Here is a 16103-nt window from a genome sequence, read left to right on the forward strand (position 1 = left end):
GAGATCAAACCAAGTCAGCTGCTTATACAAATAATCTACTAGGTCTATTGCTTTTTGTTTGTTTATGCTTTTAATTAATTTAAATTTTAAAGGGGTTTGGGAAGAACACCTAGAAATGCTCAGAGTACTCCTGGCTCTGTGCCAGGAATTACTACCCCACTTGGGGGGGACCATATGGGATACCAGAGATCAAACCCAGATCGACCACCTGCAGGACACTCTACTTGCTGTAATATGGCTCCAGCCCCCTCAGCTTCATGTATCGTAGAGTCTGAGTATTTGGTTCACTTACATTTAGGTTAGGACTGCTCTGTCTTCCAGGCAGAGTGACCCTGCAACCATTAGAGCATGTTTCTTTATCTCTCATACTTTCTTTCTCTGAAGGTGCATACTGACATTACTATAATCACATTTTTTGGGAAAGGGTGTTGAACCACACCTGGCTATGCTCAGTGATCACACCTGGTGAGGCTTGAAGGAACCATATGGGGTACTGTGAATCAAAGCTGGGTCAGTCATGTGCAAAGCAAGTATCTTACCTACTGTACTATTGCCCCAGCTCCTCATTGTGGTTTTCAGCCTACTTGTGTGACTTAGATGTCAAGAGTTGTTGTGGCATAGCTTTATTTATTTATTTTTTGGCCACACCCAGCAGAGCTCAGTGGTTACTCCTGGCTCTGCATTTAGAAACCGCTTCTGGCAGGCTCAGGGGACCATATGGGATTCCAGGTCCATACTAGGTCAGTCAGATGTAAGGCAAATGTCCTACCACTGTGCTATCACTCTGGCCCATATCTTTTTTTTTTTTAATTGAGGCAACCTCAGTCATGCTGGGGTTCAGGGGTCATTCCTAACTTGCTCTGCCCAAAGGTACAAATGGCTCAGGGGCCACCAGGGTCACAGCATTGGGGCACTAGAGGTAAACTCAGGGTCTCACACATCTAGATATGTGCTCTATCAATTGAACTAGCTCCACTGTCCTCATACTATTTTTTTTTATCCATTCTATACTAAATTTTTCAAGTTATTTTTATTTAGATTGGGGCCATCCTTGCTGTATAGGGCTAGAGATCAAACCCAGGGGTCTTGCATGAAAAACACGCACTCCAGCCCTTTGGATTATCTCCCCAATCCCATGTATCTTTTTGTTGTCTGTTTTATTCTCTCCCTTTAAAAAAAAATTGTTTCTTGGGCCAGAGCGGTAGCACAAGCAGTAGGGTGTTTGCCTTGCAAGCGCTTACCTAGCACAGAACACAGTTCTTTCCCCCAGGCGTCCCATATAGTCCCCCCCAAGCCAGGAGCGATTTCTGAGCGCATAGCCAGGAGTAACCCCTGAGCTTCACCAGGTGTAGCCTGAAAAAAAAAAAGTTGTTTCTTGCTTACACGTGTATTGAGCACTGTATCAGATTCTATGACCTTTTTCTTCCACCTGGAAATATGCATAAAGAAATTCAAGGGGGTCGGAGAGATAGCACAGCAGTAGGGAGTTTGCCTTGCACTTGGCCAACCCAGGACAGACCTGGGTTTTATTCATGGCATCCCATATGGTCCTCTGAGCCTGCCAAGAGTGATTTCTGAGCACAAAGCCAGGAGTAATCGCTGAGTGCCACCAAGTGGGACCAAAAAACCGAAAAAGAAAAAAATTCAAGAGGTGAATAGTCAATTCTATTTACCTCTATTGGGGTGGGGGGTGTCCCAAGCAGTGCTCTGAAGGCTCCAAAACCACTTTAGTGATATATAGCCCAGCTGTGCAGTTATGACACTTGGGCCTGATAGTGCCTGGCCACCCCAGAGCCACCCCTAATAATGGTGGGGATCATATAGTACAAGAGATGGAATTTGGGGCCAGGAAGGTGGCGCTAGAGGTAAGGTGTCTGCCTTGCAAGCGCTAGCGTAGGATGGACCGAGGTTTGATCCCCCGGCGTCCCATATGGTCCCCACAAGCCAGGGGCGATTTCTGAGCACATATGGTTTCCCAGGTCCACCAGGAGAAAGCCCTGACCTCTGCCAGGTATGGCCCAAACCAATCTCCATCCCCCACCCATCCAAACAAATCAAAAGCAGTGCCTACATGCCTCGGAGAACAGGGCAATCAATTTGTAATGTCTGCTAGGGAGAAAGGAGTGGGCAGAAGGATAATATTCCCACTCAACATCCCTGACTTAGAAAGGCCGCACCCCACCCCAGGCCCACATTCCCTCCTGTTGACACAGGCAGTCCTTGCCTGAGTCTGGAGGCCCACAACAGAGGGTCATATATACTGAATCTATATCTGTAACAAGGAGATTTTTTTTTTTTGGTGTAAGAACCCAGAATGAGTGAGATTTTTCAAATTAAAAAAAAAATAGCCCTATATAGGGATTCATGAGGCACATTGCCAGAAAGATTGGGGTCTAGTGCTACATTCACATGCATTCTACCAATATATAACAAGTTTACTTCCTTTTTTTTTTATAAACAATGCTTTTCACATTCAATGCATTTACAAATGGGCTGTGGCTGGAGTCCTCACCAGCCTGTGTGCACAGATTTAGGAGCTCACAAACAGCTGTAGAGGCCACTTATCTTCAGCGGCAGGGAGGTCCTTTGACAGAGCTAATGTAGGCATTGCATTTTAATGCCTTACTTCCTGAAACACATGAAGAGAATTATGATCCTTTCATCTAGCCAGGGTGTAAGAATACCAGGTAAGAAGGGGAAATGTCTGATGAGTAATATGAAAAAAGAACTCAGCTGGTGCCTGACCACTGTCCTCCCCTGGGAGGTTCTGCCATGGTACTTCCGGTAGGAGATGGTTTGAGAGTCATTTGAACTCAGTTGGGTTTTGCCTGTGAGCTAACTTTGGATCCAGTCTCTATTAGCTACACAGCTTCGCATATGTCACTGACACCGCCAGAGCAGTTACCCTCCTCACTCTGGCTCTGTGTGGAACAGTTCAAAACCAAGCACACTGAAGAAAATCCAGAATGATGTATAGGTTTTACATGTTTGAGGTCCTGGCATCAATCATCAGCATGGAAAAAATGAATGCTTTTGTGTGTACAGAGAGAACCTGATCCATTTGCTGCAAGGTCTAAAGATGTCCTGTTAGAGCTAATAACTCCCAATATTATTGGACATTCTAGTTATGGACGCCTTCCTCACAAGTCAGTTCCTTAATGGGCCGCTTCAATTGTGGAACCCGAAAAGGATGAGGGGAATGTATTAATAATGAGTTAATAATGACTACTGACCAACCCCTGCTTTGAAGGAGATAGGCGCAAATACTACAGCACTGCTTTTTTTTTTTTTTTTAGTACTGTGTGAGCTTGAACATAAGGTATTTCTATGTTCATAACCTGGTTTTCTCATTTCTATAACGAAAGTAAGAATCACATATCAGGGGCCCAGAGAGATAGCACAGCGGTGTTTGCCTTGCAAGCAGTTGATCCAGGACCTAAGGTAGTTGGTTCGAATCCCGGTGTCCCATATGGTCCCCCGTGCCTGCCAGGAGCTATTTCTGAACAAATAGCCAGGAGTAACCCCTGAGCACTGCTGGGTGTGGCCCAAAAACAAACAAACAAACAAAAAATAATAATAATAATAATAATAATAATAATAATAATCACATATCAGGGATTCGGGGTATTTGTCAAAATCTTAGTATATATCCCCATACAAAGGTCTTAGCATAAATTCCCCACAAAATAAAGATTGACATTTGCTGCTATTAGTAAGAAACAAATACTCTGAGCAGCTGTATTACAAATCCCTGTGTGATATTAAACACATTGGCCATGCTCACATCTTCATGCTTTGATTAAGCAGAGCTGTGCCGTGGCACAACGTTTTCACTTAGGAAATCATCTAGTTTTCTAAGCTCTAGTACAGCATAATCTCATTGTTCAAGGTAACATTGAGTCACAAGAGGGACAACTGGGGGAACAGAGCAAGATTCAGGTGGAGGAGCCTGGGAATTAGAAAGGACACACATAACCTGATACTCTATGAAACCCTGTATTCTAGAAGAGTCTCTCAGGGGTTGGGAACAATGTCTGAGTCTGAGAGGGAGGAGAGATCCTGTGTATATGTAGGGATACATGGATGCATGTATACACTATTCAGTGGGCAGAGAACCAAGTTTTCCATGGTCAAGCAAGCAGGCACTTACTGCCAACAAGTATGAAAATCAACCTTTCAGTGCTGAGGACAGGCATTCCAGCTATATAGAAAACCCCCTGATCTAAAAGAGCTCAGCTCTCAACCAAGCTGGATAAGTCAAAAGTCACTGTTTATAAATCTTTATACCATAGGGATGGTACAAAGGGATCCGGTATAACTTCTCACCCCCCCACCCCACCCCCAAACCTGGTTGCTGAACTCTAGGACACAGAATCAGGATCATCAGCCTGTGAAACTTTAATGAATGAAATGTTACTCTGGGACACGTCGCCTTTTCACTCATGTTTACTGCTCCAAAGGGACTAGTGAAAAGCAATAGACAAAATCGACACACAAGACATCCCACTTTCGATGCTTCTCGATGATAGACTCGATGCAACATTCTGCCCCTCTCTATACTTGAGGTTCCTGGATGGTAACTTGGGGGGGGGGATTGAAGAGATGGTCTTCAGGCTCTTCCAGCCTCGGTGGTCCCAAATAAGAGTCACCTGACCCAGCTCACGGGGACCCAGTGAGTGTCCTTGCTTAGCCTCTCTAAGAGGGCTCGGAGTTGGCTGTGTGCTCCCTGCAGGTCGTCCTTCACCAGCACAGCGTCTACCAGGTGCCCGTATTGCTGCTCTATGAAGGTGGCCGAGACGACCATCTCTTGCTGCTCCTCATCCTGCAAGGAAAGGGGCAATGTATGGTGCACCCAGAAGCCGACAGCCATTTTCTTAAACCATGACCCAGCCTTTCATGGATGGTGATGGCCCTTCAAGAGCCAACAGTACAGTCAGTAGTAACACTAGCCCAATTCCACTGGATGGGCGACATCCAGTCTGTTGGTCATATACAGCCCAAGGAATCATGGGGGCTGCTGCCCTGGTCCATAGATGCTGCTACTCAGCCTCCTGGATCCTATAGCCCGCCCCAAGTAATGTTATATGTCCAAATGACCCAGGGCAAGAAAAAGTTCCCCACCCCTGCATTTGCTGATCAAACTTCTTTTTTTTTTTTTGGTTTTTGGGCCACACCCGGCGGTGCTCAGGGGTTACTCCTGGCTGTCTGCTCAGAAATAGCTCCTGGCAGGCACGGGGGACCATATGGGACACCGGGATTCGAACCAACCACCTTTGGTCCTGCATCAGCTGCTTGCAAGGCAAACGCCGCTGTGCTATATCTCTCTAGGCCCCAACTGATCAAACTTCTAAGCTAGTTAACCATAGTCATTGTTCAGTGACTCAACACAGAATATCTCCAGAGGACCTGTGACCTGCAAACAGGTTATAAATTGTTGAGGGCTGCTAATTATATATCTGCCTGGTTGTTTGTTTGTTTGTTTGTTTGTTTTTGGAGAGGGCACACCTACTGATTTTCAGGAGTTTACTCCTAGCTTTGTAATCAGGAATCACTCCTTAGCAGTGCTTATAGGATCATCTGGGATGCCAGAAATTGAACCTCAGTCATCGTGTGCAAGGCAAGCACCAAACTGTTAGGTGTGGTAGGGTGGTCCCTAGACAAGGATTTCTTAAGTGGGTACCAAACTGTGTCAAGAGAGGAAAAGAAAAACATTGTACTTCATGAAAAGATTAAAACTATGTGCTCAGGCCAGAGTGATAGCACAGTGGGTAGGGTTTTGACCTTGAATGAAGCTGACCTGGATTCATTCCTTGACATCCTATATGGTCCCTGGAGTAATTCCTGAGCACAGAGCCAAGAAGTAATCCCTAATTGGTGCTGAGTGGGGCCCAAAACATAAATAATAAACAAAAAATGTCTATGCTCAAAGAACCATCTCAAAAAAGTGGAAACAGACACAGGATAGGATAAAATAATCTGCAAATTCATGGGCCAGCAAGTGATCTCAGTGGCTGGGGTGTGAGCTTGCATATGCAGTACTTGAGTTTAATTCCCAGCACCACGCATCCTCTGAGAACTGCTGGGTATGACCCTGAAAGAGAAGCATTGCAGGCATGAACTGTGCACCTCATCACAGCACTGAGATGTAAAATGTCCAGACAAGTTGGCTATTAGCCTCCAGGCCCCTTGAGTCGTGCTCAAGTGGTTGCTCCTAAAATCAAGTCAGATATCAGATAAGGGTGTTGTATCCATAACATTAAAAAAAATTATTTTTTACAATTCAATAACCAAAAGGGAAACAATCCAATTAAAAAGCAGACAAAGCATGAATTGAATTTTTCCCAAACAATATATACCCATGGCCAAAAAAAAATGACACCCCATATTATTAGCCATTAGCAAATAATAAAAACCACAGTGATAGAGCACTTAATAGTAAGACCAGGGCTAGAATCAAGGGGGCACAGTAAGTACTGATGAAGACTCAGGGAAGCAGAGCCTGGAACGCTGCTGATGGAAACAAGCAATGCTATAGTAGCAGGGCAAAGGGGTTTCAGACAAGAAGCTGCTCGAAATATCAGAGTTACCACATAACAGTAACTGTCTCCTTGGCATATAAGCCACAAAATATGAAAACCCATCCACATAAACACACATCTAAAAATATTCACAGTGACATCACAATAACTAAAAAAATAAGTATAAACCACCCAAACGCCCATTAGCTGATGAATAAATTTGCAGGGCATCCCACACATGAACCATTATTCAGCCACAAGAAAAGAAACACACACAGTGCACAGGCGATAGCTTGGTGACCAGGGGCACAAGCTTTCATGTACAGAACCCAAGTTAAGTCCCCAGAACTGCTGGGCATAGGCCTGAAGGCAACCAGGAACTGCCAAGGTGGTTGGGGTGGCCCCTGGCCCTGCAAGACCCCAGCATTGCATCTGGGAGTGCCAGCTTTGATCCTTCCAGGTGGGTTGGCCCCGTACTTTTGGGAGAGGCTTCTGGGTGTCCTGAGCACTGTTTGGGAGGCTTACTCCCCCCAAAAAATAAAGTATTGATATGTGAATAAACTGTAAAAAAAAAATGGGCTAGAGAAATAACTCAAAGGGCTGGAGAACCTTCTTCATGTGCAGGAGGGCTGGATCCTTCCAGTTCTGGAGCACTGCAAGAAAGCAACCTTCACTGTCCTCCTAAGAACCACTAGATATGGCCCCAAAATAACAACAACAACAAAATATAGGATGGGGACAGAACTCAATGGTAGAATTTGCGCTTCCCATGTATAAGATACAGGTCCTATCTCTGACCAAAATAATATCACTATAGTAAATGAAAATGTCAGATAAAGATGGTACACAGCATGTTTATGCTGCTAGGAAAAGTCTGGAACAGGCAAAAGAGGTGAACCATCACCTCAGGTTAGGCAGGTGTTGAGGGGAATGTGGACTGGGAAAGCAAACAGACTCTGAATTTCCTTGAAGATGTCTTTTCTAAAATTGGTTGTGATGATGGCTAAAGTATTCTATTAATATACCATCGAAGTGTAGGCTTTATTGTTTTTATTTTGTGGATCATTTCTTGAGATGTAAGGTTCGGGAGGACAACATATAAAGTGAGAATCAATCGCAGGACTGCTGGAGTGATAGCACAGCGGTGTTTGCCTTGCAAGCAGCCAATCCAGGACCTAAGGTGGTTGGTTCGAATCCCGGCATCCCATATGGTCCCCTGTGCCTGCCAGGAGCTATTTCTGAGCAGATAGCCAAGAGTAAGCCCTGAGCGCTGCCGGGTGTAGCCCAAAAACTAAAAACAAACAAACAAAAAATAACAAACAAAAATGGGACTTACATAGTATAGTAGGTAGGGCATTTACCATACACATAGCTGACCCACCAAGATAGCCAGGAATAATTCCTAAGTGCAGAGCCAGGAGTAAACTCTGAGCACTGCCGGGTCTGTTGATGTAATGGCAGTTGGACTTGGGCATACCTCTTGGATATCCCCACTGTAATGACAGTTGAACCTAAACATGCTCCCCTGGACACATTCCTTGGCCCCATCCCCTTGTCATGCCTAGCATAAAAGGAATAAACTTGAACTTTGGGGGAGGGGAGCAGGATAGTGACTAGAGCAGTACCTGCCAGTGCGGGGGGGGGGGGGGGGTGTTGGGTGGGGGTAGGAATGGGACTGGAGATAAAGCATCAGAGAGATGCTGCTGCTATGTATCTATCCCTCTATTTCTCTATCTTGAACCTGGGCCTCTAGCTAGTGAATTTCTCCTGTCTCTGTCTCTCTCTCTCTTTCTCTCTGTCTCTCTGTCTCTGTTTCTGTTTCTCTCTCTGTCTCTGTCTCTGTTTCTCTCTGTCTCTCTCTCAGTCTCTTTCTCTGTCTCTCTCTGTCTCTCTCTCTCTCTCTCAGTCCTGGGCCAAGCCTTGCAGCACCAGGCTCTGGCAGGTAGGGGCCCTTGCACCCAAGCAGCAGGCAGACTTGCAGCTTGTTGCAGTAACCTGCAGAAGCCTGGTACCCTTGTAGATTACCACAGGTAACCCACCTGTGGAAAATGGTGAGAACACAGCTGCGTGTGGCCCCCAAACCAAACAGACACGGTAAAACATGAGCTCTAATCCTTTCAGCTATTTCCCCAGCTCATCAAATGGTAGATTTTACATGAGTGACTTGTGTGTTATTAAATATTAACTCAGTGAAGCTGTTGAAATGCACCACTTCCTCTCCAAAACCACATCATAAAACACAGGAAAAAAAAAATGAATCGGCAGCACTTTCCTTTAGAACAGTTTTTGAGCATATCCGTGTATTTTGTGTGTAAAATAAAAATTAGAATAATCCATGAATTTTCTGCTCAGGTAACATTTAGTTCATTTGGCTCTATCATTAAATATGCCCCAAAGAAAGGCTCTTTATAGACTATACAACATTCCATTCTATCCTTGGACTGTTGGGACTATTGTCATCTTTGAAACTATTTCTGACTGCTGGAAATTAGGCTGTTGCTTTTCATTAGTAGCACCAGTTTGATGAACATAAGTAGTTTGAAATCCAAAATGATGTTCCCATTAAGATTTCTAAAGTGGAAGGTGGAGTGATAGATAGTGGGTAGAGCATTTGCCTTGTGAACTGCCAACCCCAGCTCAATCCCCAACATCCCTTTTGGCTCCTCAAGAATCACTAGGAATAATTCCTGAGTGAAGAGACAGGAACATTGACAACTGGAACATTAACCCCTGAGCATTGCCAGGTATAACCCCCCCAAAAGCAAAAACAAATTATTTATAAAGGGGAAGGACCAGTGAGATGTACAGTGAATTAAGATACTTCCCTTGCATTCAGCTGCCCCAGATTCTATCCTCACACCACAGATGGTCCCCTAAGACCAGCTAGTAATGATCTCTGACTAGAGCCAGGAGTAAGCCCTGAGCACTGCCAGGTACAGTCCCCATAAAACAAACATAAAATAATTTCTAAAGGGAAAAACTTTAAAATGAATGCTCCTTGAGTCCGTAGCTTAGTCATTCTGGGTGATTTATAGGCATGGATAATTATAACCCAGAATTAGTCTGAACAAGGGTTGCATGGGGGTGGAGGGAATCCAATGACCCTCCCCCAGAGGGGACAGCAAGCAAAGTCTATATTGGAACTGGGCTGCCTCTGACACCCCCGTAACAACTGTCAACATGTTCCTTTCTCCCCCTGACCCTGTCAGGAACAGACAGGCTGAGTCATCCAGGCTCCTGGGAGAATCGTGATGACTACTGAATCTCGGGCAGGCTGAACCAGGAATCCAGGACAAGTCAACAGAAGGTGGCTTAGAAACACAGAAAATTGCCTTAAATACCAAGCAAGAGTCACTCACTCACTGATGGTCCAAACTGTTTAAGAGCACCAAGAGTGACCTTGTTTGCAGGTGTATCCATGGGAGGACCTTCGTATTTGGCCTAAGAATTCAAGACTTATGCTTGCCACACTCAGTTCTGGTGACCTGTGAGACCCCTCCCACAGCAAGATGGCATCCCTGGTCCCCAACAGAAAGCAAAAGGCTGTCTGCAGGAAGTACCAGACCTTTCAGACCTTCAGAAAAGAGTTAACTGACAACTCACCAGTGGGGATGCTGAGTCCTCACCAGCTGGGGACATGGGTGGAGTCTTCCTTTTCTCTGGCATGGCGGGCTTGACAAATATAACGTAGGGTTTGAACTCTGAGGTTCTCAATTGTTTCAGGGCCTGAGAATAGAAGTTTAGGAGAAGCACATACTTGTGAGATACTAAATGATAGCATGTGCTATTTGAAAGTTCACTCATGGTACTGTCACCTAGTCTCAAAGGGGAAAGGCTGTGACACTGTCTAACAGTTTCAATAAGGCAGACAATGGCATCTTCTTGGGCTTAACTGCTGTACTGGGCACAGCTGGGTTCAGGGGAATCTCAAGATTCTAAAGCCTGGGCTCAGAGTTTCCACCACTCTGATCTCGGCTCTGGAAGCTCTAATGATCTGTCACAGGCCCTGTAGCGTGTCCCCTGTCCCTCCCCCCCACTAACCCCCAGTCCCTGCTCCTGAGGGTAGAGCCACAGGAAATTGAGTCAAACATCACCAACTTGAATTACATTCATGCCAACTCAGGCTTCTCACTTTTGCCTGGGGAAGAAAAGGTATGCAGAGCAAATAAAGAAACTGTGATCGAGAGGTTCAGATTGCAAGCCATACCATTCATCAGTGTGTTTTCTCTGTAGCATAAGGACTCCCCTTTGGGAATGGTGATTAAACTGCTCACTGTACTATTTGTAACTCATTGCACCCAAGTGAGCTACTTTTCAAATGCAATTTTGAAATTTAGACTTCAACTAGTGACTCCTGGGAAGCCCAAATTCATGAGTGTTTTCCTTTAAAGAATATGCTTTTTTGGAATCTGCCCTCAAGCAAAGTTCTATAAAATAGAATCTACAGTTTATAGCAAAGATCCAAAAATCTTGTTTCTATACAGGAAAAAAAAATATCCCCAAGTGCAAAAGCTTAGGCGTTTTTCTCAAAGACGGAAGAAAAGGTCGTAAAGTCCCCATCGAGCGTGTGCAGAACTGTAAATAGTTTCTTGCTTGGTTGGTTGGTTTGGGGCTGAGGGCGGCATACCCAGAGGTGCTCAGAGTTTACTCCTGGTTCTGTACTCAGGATTCACTCATGGTGGTGATCAGAGATCAAACCCAAGATGACCCATGCAAGGTAAGCGTCCTACTTGTTATATTACCACTCCCATCCCTGCAAATGATTTTGAAGCACTTCCTAAGGTCAAGTCTCTTGCCCTTTTTCTCTTCCAAACTGCTTTCCTTGTGATCCCCCCCCCCCCCCCGGCTCAGGTGCTCCTAAACCAAGGAGTACACTTGTCCTAATCATGAAAGGGGATAGCAGTGCCCAATGCCACCTGGGCTATCTAATTCTAAATCCTTATTGAGTCCCAAGAGTCCTGTTGATGCCACCTTCTGTGGCATGATCTGTTCCAGGCATAGAGGACTATGTAGGCTACAGGCCACCAAGAGTCTGGAACCTCCTGGATACTAAAACAGAAGTCTCAGGTCAAGATGCATGCTGGGTAGCTTTTCATTTCACCACCAGTGCCCTGGACTAAAAATATCCTTTAGATTGAGGTAAAATGTACAGGCTCCCTCAAAATGCCAACTGGCCTGGGAACTCACATCTGGCTCCACGTCCACCAAACAAACTTTGTTTCTGGCCATCACCCCCCGAATAGCCTCCAGGCTGGTCCCATAGAGGTTGTCCTTATATTCTCCGTGTTCCAGGAACCTGCAAATAAAGCATCGGGGTGAGCGTTTAGTTCCTAGGTTCATGGAAATGATAGTGGAAGGCCAGTGACTCTTACCCCACTGCTCTTCCACATCCCAGGCCTCTGTGGAAGCTCCACTAGGGGCACAGTGGAGCCTGGGGCAGCTGTGTATATGTGTGTACATATGTACACACACACACACACACATAGCTGTCATGTGTACATACCTGTTGTGCTGTAAGTCAGCCTCAAATGCTTGCTTAGAGACAAAGTGGTACTCCACCCCCTCCTTCTCATGGCTCTTTCGGGGCCTGGTGGTATCTTTAAAGGGGAGAAGAGAAACAGGGCAAAGTGGGGTCCCAGCCCAGGAAATGAGAGTGGCCCTGAGTGCAAGCTCTGGCTGCTTGCTAGAACTGGGGCAAATCTGGGCAGAAGCAACCTTATCCCAACCCTTCCCACAAGTGTATCTGAGGATCAGCATACCCCAGATTTGCACACATCTGTGATGCAGCCAAAAGCAGCCCCTGTTTTGCAGGGGAGGAGAGGTGTGGAGAGAGGTTCAGCACCACCAAAATCCCACACAGCAAGCTAAACTGGGTTGTCTCCAGACGAGTACCTGCTCTTCCACATTCTGCTGAGTTTTGTGGCTTGGAGAGCAACTCCAGGGTCTCAGACATGCAAGGCAAGTGCTCTACCACTGAGTTCCATTCCTGACCCAATGCTGGCTTTGAAAGAATCACAGGGAGCTGGAGCAATAGCGCAGTGGTAGGGTGTTTGCCTTGCATGCGGCTGGCCGGGGATGGACCTTGGTTCGATTCCATATGGGATCAAACCATCCCATATGGTCCCCCAAGCCAGGAGCAATTTCTGAGTGCATAGCCAAAAGTAACCCCTGAGCGTCACTGGGTGTGGCCCAAAAACAAAAAAGAAAAGAATCACTGGAGGCCTACTCCTAAAATGTTATTTCCTAATTTGTCCTCTTGAGAAGAAAGAAGGGTACCAACATAAGTGACTGCAATATTGCCTTTTAACTCAGTTCTCCATGTCATTTTCTAGACCTCATTACTCTGTCCCTTAAAAACTTCCATTCACCAAGAGCCAGAGCAATAGCACAGCGGGGAAGGCATTTATTTGCTTTGCACACAGCTGACCTGAGTTTGATTTCTGTCATCTCATATGATCTCCTAAGCCTGCCAGGAGTGGTTCCTCAGCACAATCAAGATGAAGCCCTGAACACCATCAGATATGACCAAAAAAAAATAAAACACCAAAAACTTCTGGGGCCAGAGAGATAGTACAGCAGTGTCGACGAATCCCAGCATCCCATATGGTCCCCATGCCTGCCAGGAGCAATTTCTGAGTGCAGAGCCATGAGTAACCCCTGAGCACCACCGGGTATGGCCCCCCCCCCAATAAAAAACTTCTATTCACCCAAGATGGCACTCCCAACACTTCTGATAAAAGCCCAAGTCCTGCCCTCAGGACCCCTTCAGCCAGCCAGAGTCGCCTCCCACCATAAGCACGTGTCATGTCGACCCAACTTAAACTCCACGTGATCAGACAATGACCATCCAACATATAACCCCAGATCCCAGACGTGGAACCGACACAGGTCCCAGCAACAGCACCAAGAACCAAACTCCTCTGGGGAAATTCTGAATGCCATAGTGGCTCCAAATTGCACCAGTTTTAACATGATATCCTGACATGAGGAAACGGTAACAACTTGAGCTAAGGGAGGGCTGCCCCATCTCATCAACCAGGAGACATGTCATCCTTTGCCCTAAGCAAAAACCAAAATCACTATCTACAGAAGATTGACTTTAACAAATATGGTCTAGACAGAACCTATCAAGGGACCAATGAGGAAGTTCCTAGCCTAGGCCTCAGCCTAGGATTTGTACAAAAACCAAAATCTCTAATTCCAGAGGTCTAACTTTGACAACTATGACTGAGCAGAACCTTAGAACTATGCAGAAAGACTATACCCAAGAAACTGTCCTAGGTTCTGAACAAAAACCAAGACCACTAATATACAGAAGACTGATTACAACAACAGTGATGGAACAGAAATCCTAGAACCATAAAGAAAAACTCTCTCCTAGCTTTCACCCTATGACCTACACAAATAAGATCTCCAGCTACAGAGGCAGGATGTCATCACCCACATCTGAGTGGAAAGTTTCCTGACACCATAAAAAGACCTTGGGGTGTGTAAATGAATGAGCATGGAGCCTGTAGTTGTTCCCCTGGCAGTATGCTTCAAGGATGGAAAAACCCTGTATCTCTTAGGCCAAGGGAATTCCCGCTGTAATTTCCCCAATATTTACAATGCCTATGCTGGATGTGGCCCAAAGACAACAAAAAAGAAGACATTGGTGCAGCCTCACTTTGGAGTCCCTTTAATGTCTGGCCAGGGTTGCACCTAATGAGCTCCCAGACTCAGTTCCCACACGGACTGTTCTCCAGTGCCAGCCTCAGAGGGTCTTAGTGAACCACTAAGAGCAGGTCTCTGCCCACCATTGCTAGATCCCACTTTCAACCCCTAGCAGTTCCTCAAACTCAGAGGCCCAACTAAGATGGACAGAAAAGGCAGGTGAGGGGGGCACCCATAACCCCCTAGGCCTTCTTACGCGGAACAGCCACACCGAAGTGCTGTGGGTTCTCTGCCACCACCTTCTGCTTCAGCTCGTGCAGCCGGGCTCCCAGCGACCCTGGGAAACAAAGAGAGAACTGGCTGTGCCCCACCGAGCTCCCCCACTGCACCCCACTGTCCCTCCACAGGAGGGTACAGTACTTCCCTGGACACTCAAACCAAGTGACCTACCAATCAGAACCACCAGGCGGGGCCGCTCGCCAGGCCGCTGCTGGTATCTGGTCACCTCCTCATAGGTCAGCAGCTCAGGAGACTCAGGGGCTGTGGGGGTCTTTCCCTCCTGTGAGCTTCCCAATCTCTCTCTGCGGCCCAGCCGGAAGCTCCTCCGAAGCCCAGCTGGAATGAGAGAGATTGGTCGGGGAGTCACTGTAGCATATGGCCCAGAGATTCCCAATACAGATTTCCCCCCCCCCCCCACACACACACACACACTGGCTGTGCCTGGGGATGGCAATGACCTTTCCGGGTCATGCCTGCACAGGAAGACATTGACCCATTTCTGTTCTCAGGTGCTGAGAACCCACATCAGGGTTCATCCAGCTACCAGAGTTCAAGGTCACATTCTTCTAGGTACAGTTCTCAGGTTGGCACCCTCAGTGACAATTCCTTCATCCTGAGATTCGAATACATGTAAACAACAGCAAGACTAGACTGGCCCATGAACCAGGGACAGACAATACTCCAGAGGCCAATACCAAGACAACATCAGCATTTTGTTTTGTTTTGTTTTTGTTTTTAGGTTTTGGGCCACACCTGGCAGTGCTCAGGAGTTCCTCCTGGCTCTGCACTCAGAAATAGCTCCTGGCAGGCTTGGGGGTCCATGATGCCAGGGATTGAACCTGGGTCCATTCTGGATCATCTGCATGCAAGGCAAATGCCCTACCGCTATACTATTGCTCCCGCCCCAATGCCAACATTTTAAAATGCATGATCAATGAAGGTCCTGCCTGAGAAACTCCCATAGGGTGAGAACTGCCCTAAGATCTCTAAGAAAACACCCTTGTCCTCAGGGAATTCTTTGAGGAGGTATTTAGAGATGAAGGGACATGATGGAACAATTAATTCATATGACTCAGGATAAAAATGTGCTGTGAGCAAAAGGAGTTGATAAATATGGCCAAGTGTTATTCAGTGGCAAATCTGGGTGCAGAATGTCTGGGCATGTTCTTTTTTTTTTTTTTTTTTTTTTTTTGTGGTTTTTGGGTCACACCCGGCAGTGCTCAGGGGTTACTCCTGGCTCCATGCTCAGAAATTGCTCCTAGCAGGCACGGGGGACCATATGGGACGCTGGGATTCGAACCGATGACCTCTTGCATGAAAGGCAAACGCCTTACCTCCATGCTATCTCTCCAGCCCCTGGGCATGTTCTTGATACAATTCTTAGGCATTCTGAAACAAGTCTAAAATTCTATTCAAATCAAAAGTTAATTGTGTGGGCTGGAGTGGGGTGTGGAGAACAGCTCAAGAGATGGGGGATACTTGAGCTTAGTAGGTATAAGGCCCTAAAAGCACATAGGCTTCAGCATCACTAGGGCCCTTATTATTTTGTTTTTGTTGTTTTTGTTTATGGGTCATACCTGGTGGTGTTCAGGGGTCACTCCCGGCTCGGAGCTCAGAAATCGCTCCTGGCATGCTCAAGGGACCATATGGGGG

At 46.3% G+C, this 16103-nt stretch overlaps 1 protein-coding gene across 1 annotated transcript in view; it reads right to left on the bottom strand.

The window, feature by feature from the left end:
• Window positions 1–4374: 4374 nt before the first annotated feature.
• MPP3 (MAGUK p55 scaffold protein 3) overlaps window positions 4375–16103 on the bottom strand; it is a 30730-nt gene continuing 19001 nt past the window's right edge. The window contains exons 14-19 of the mRNA XM_049779335.1: window positions 14622–14786; window positions 14428–14508; window positions 12022–12115; window positions 11706–11814; window positions 10122–10244; window positions 4375–4822 (exon numbers count right to left, since the gene is read on the bottom strand). Of these exons, the coding sequence (XP_049635292.1) occupies window positions 4646–4822; window positions 10122–10244; window positions 11706–11814; window positions 12022–12115; window positions 14428–14508; window positions 14622–14786 (749 nt within the window). The 3' untranslated portion in view covers window positions 4375–4645. The remainder of the gene's footprint in view (window positions 4823–10121; window positions 10245–11705; window positions 11815–12021; window positions 12116–14427; window positions 14509–14621; window positions 14787–16103) is intronic.

This window comes from Suncus etruscus, chromosome 1 (genome assembly GCF_024139225.1).
Source record: "Suncus etruscus isolate mSunEtr1 chromosome 1, mSunEtr1.pri.cur, whole genome shotgun sequence".
Taxonomy (NCBI): Eukaryota; Metazoa; Chordata; class Mammalia; order Eulipotyphla; family Soricidae; genus Suncus; species Suncus etruscus.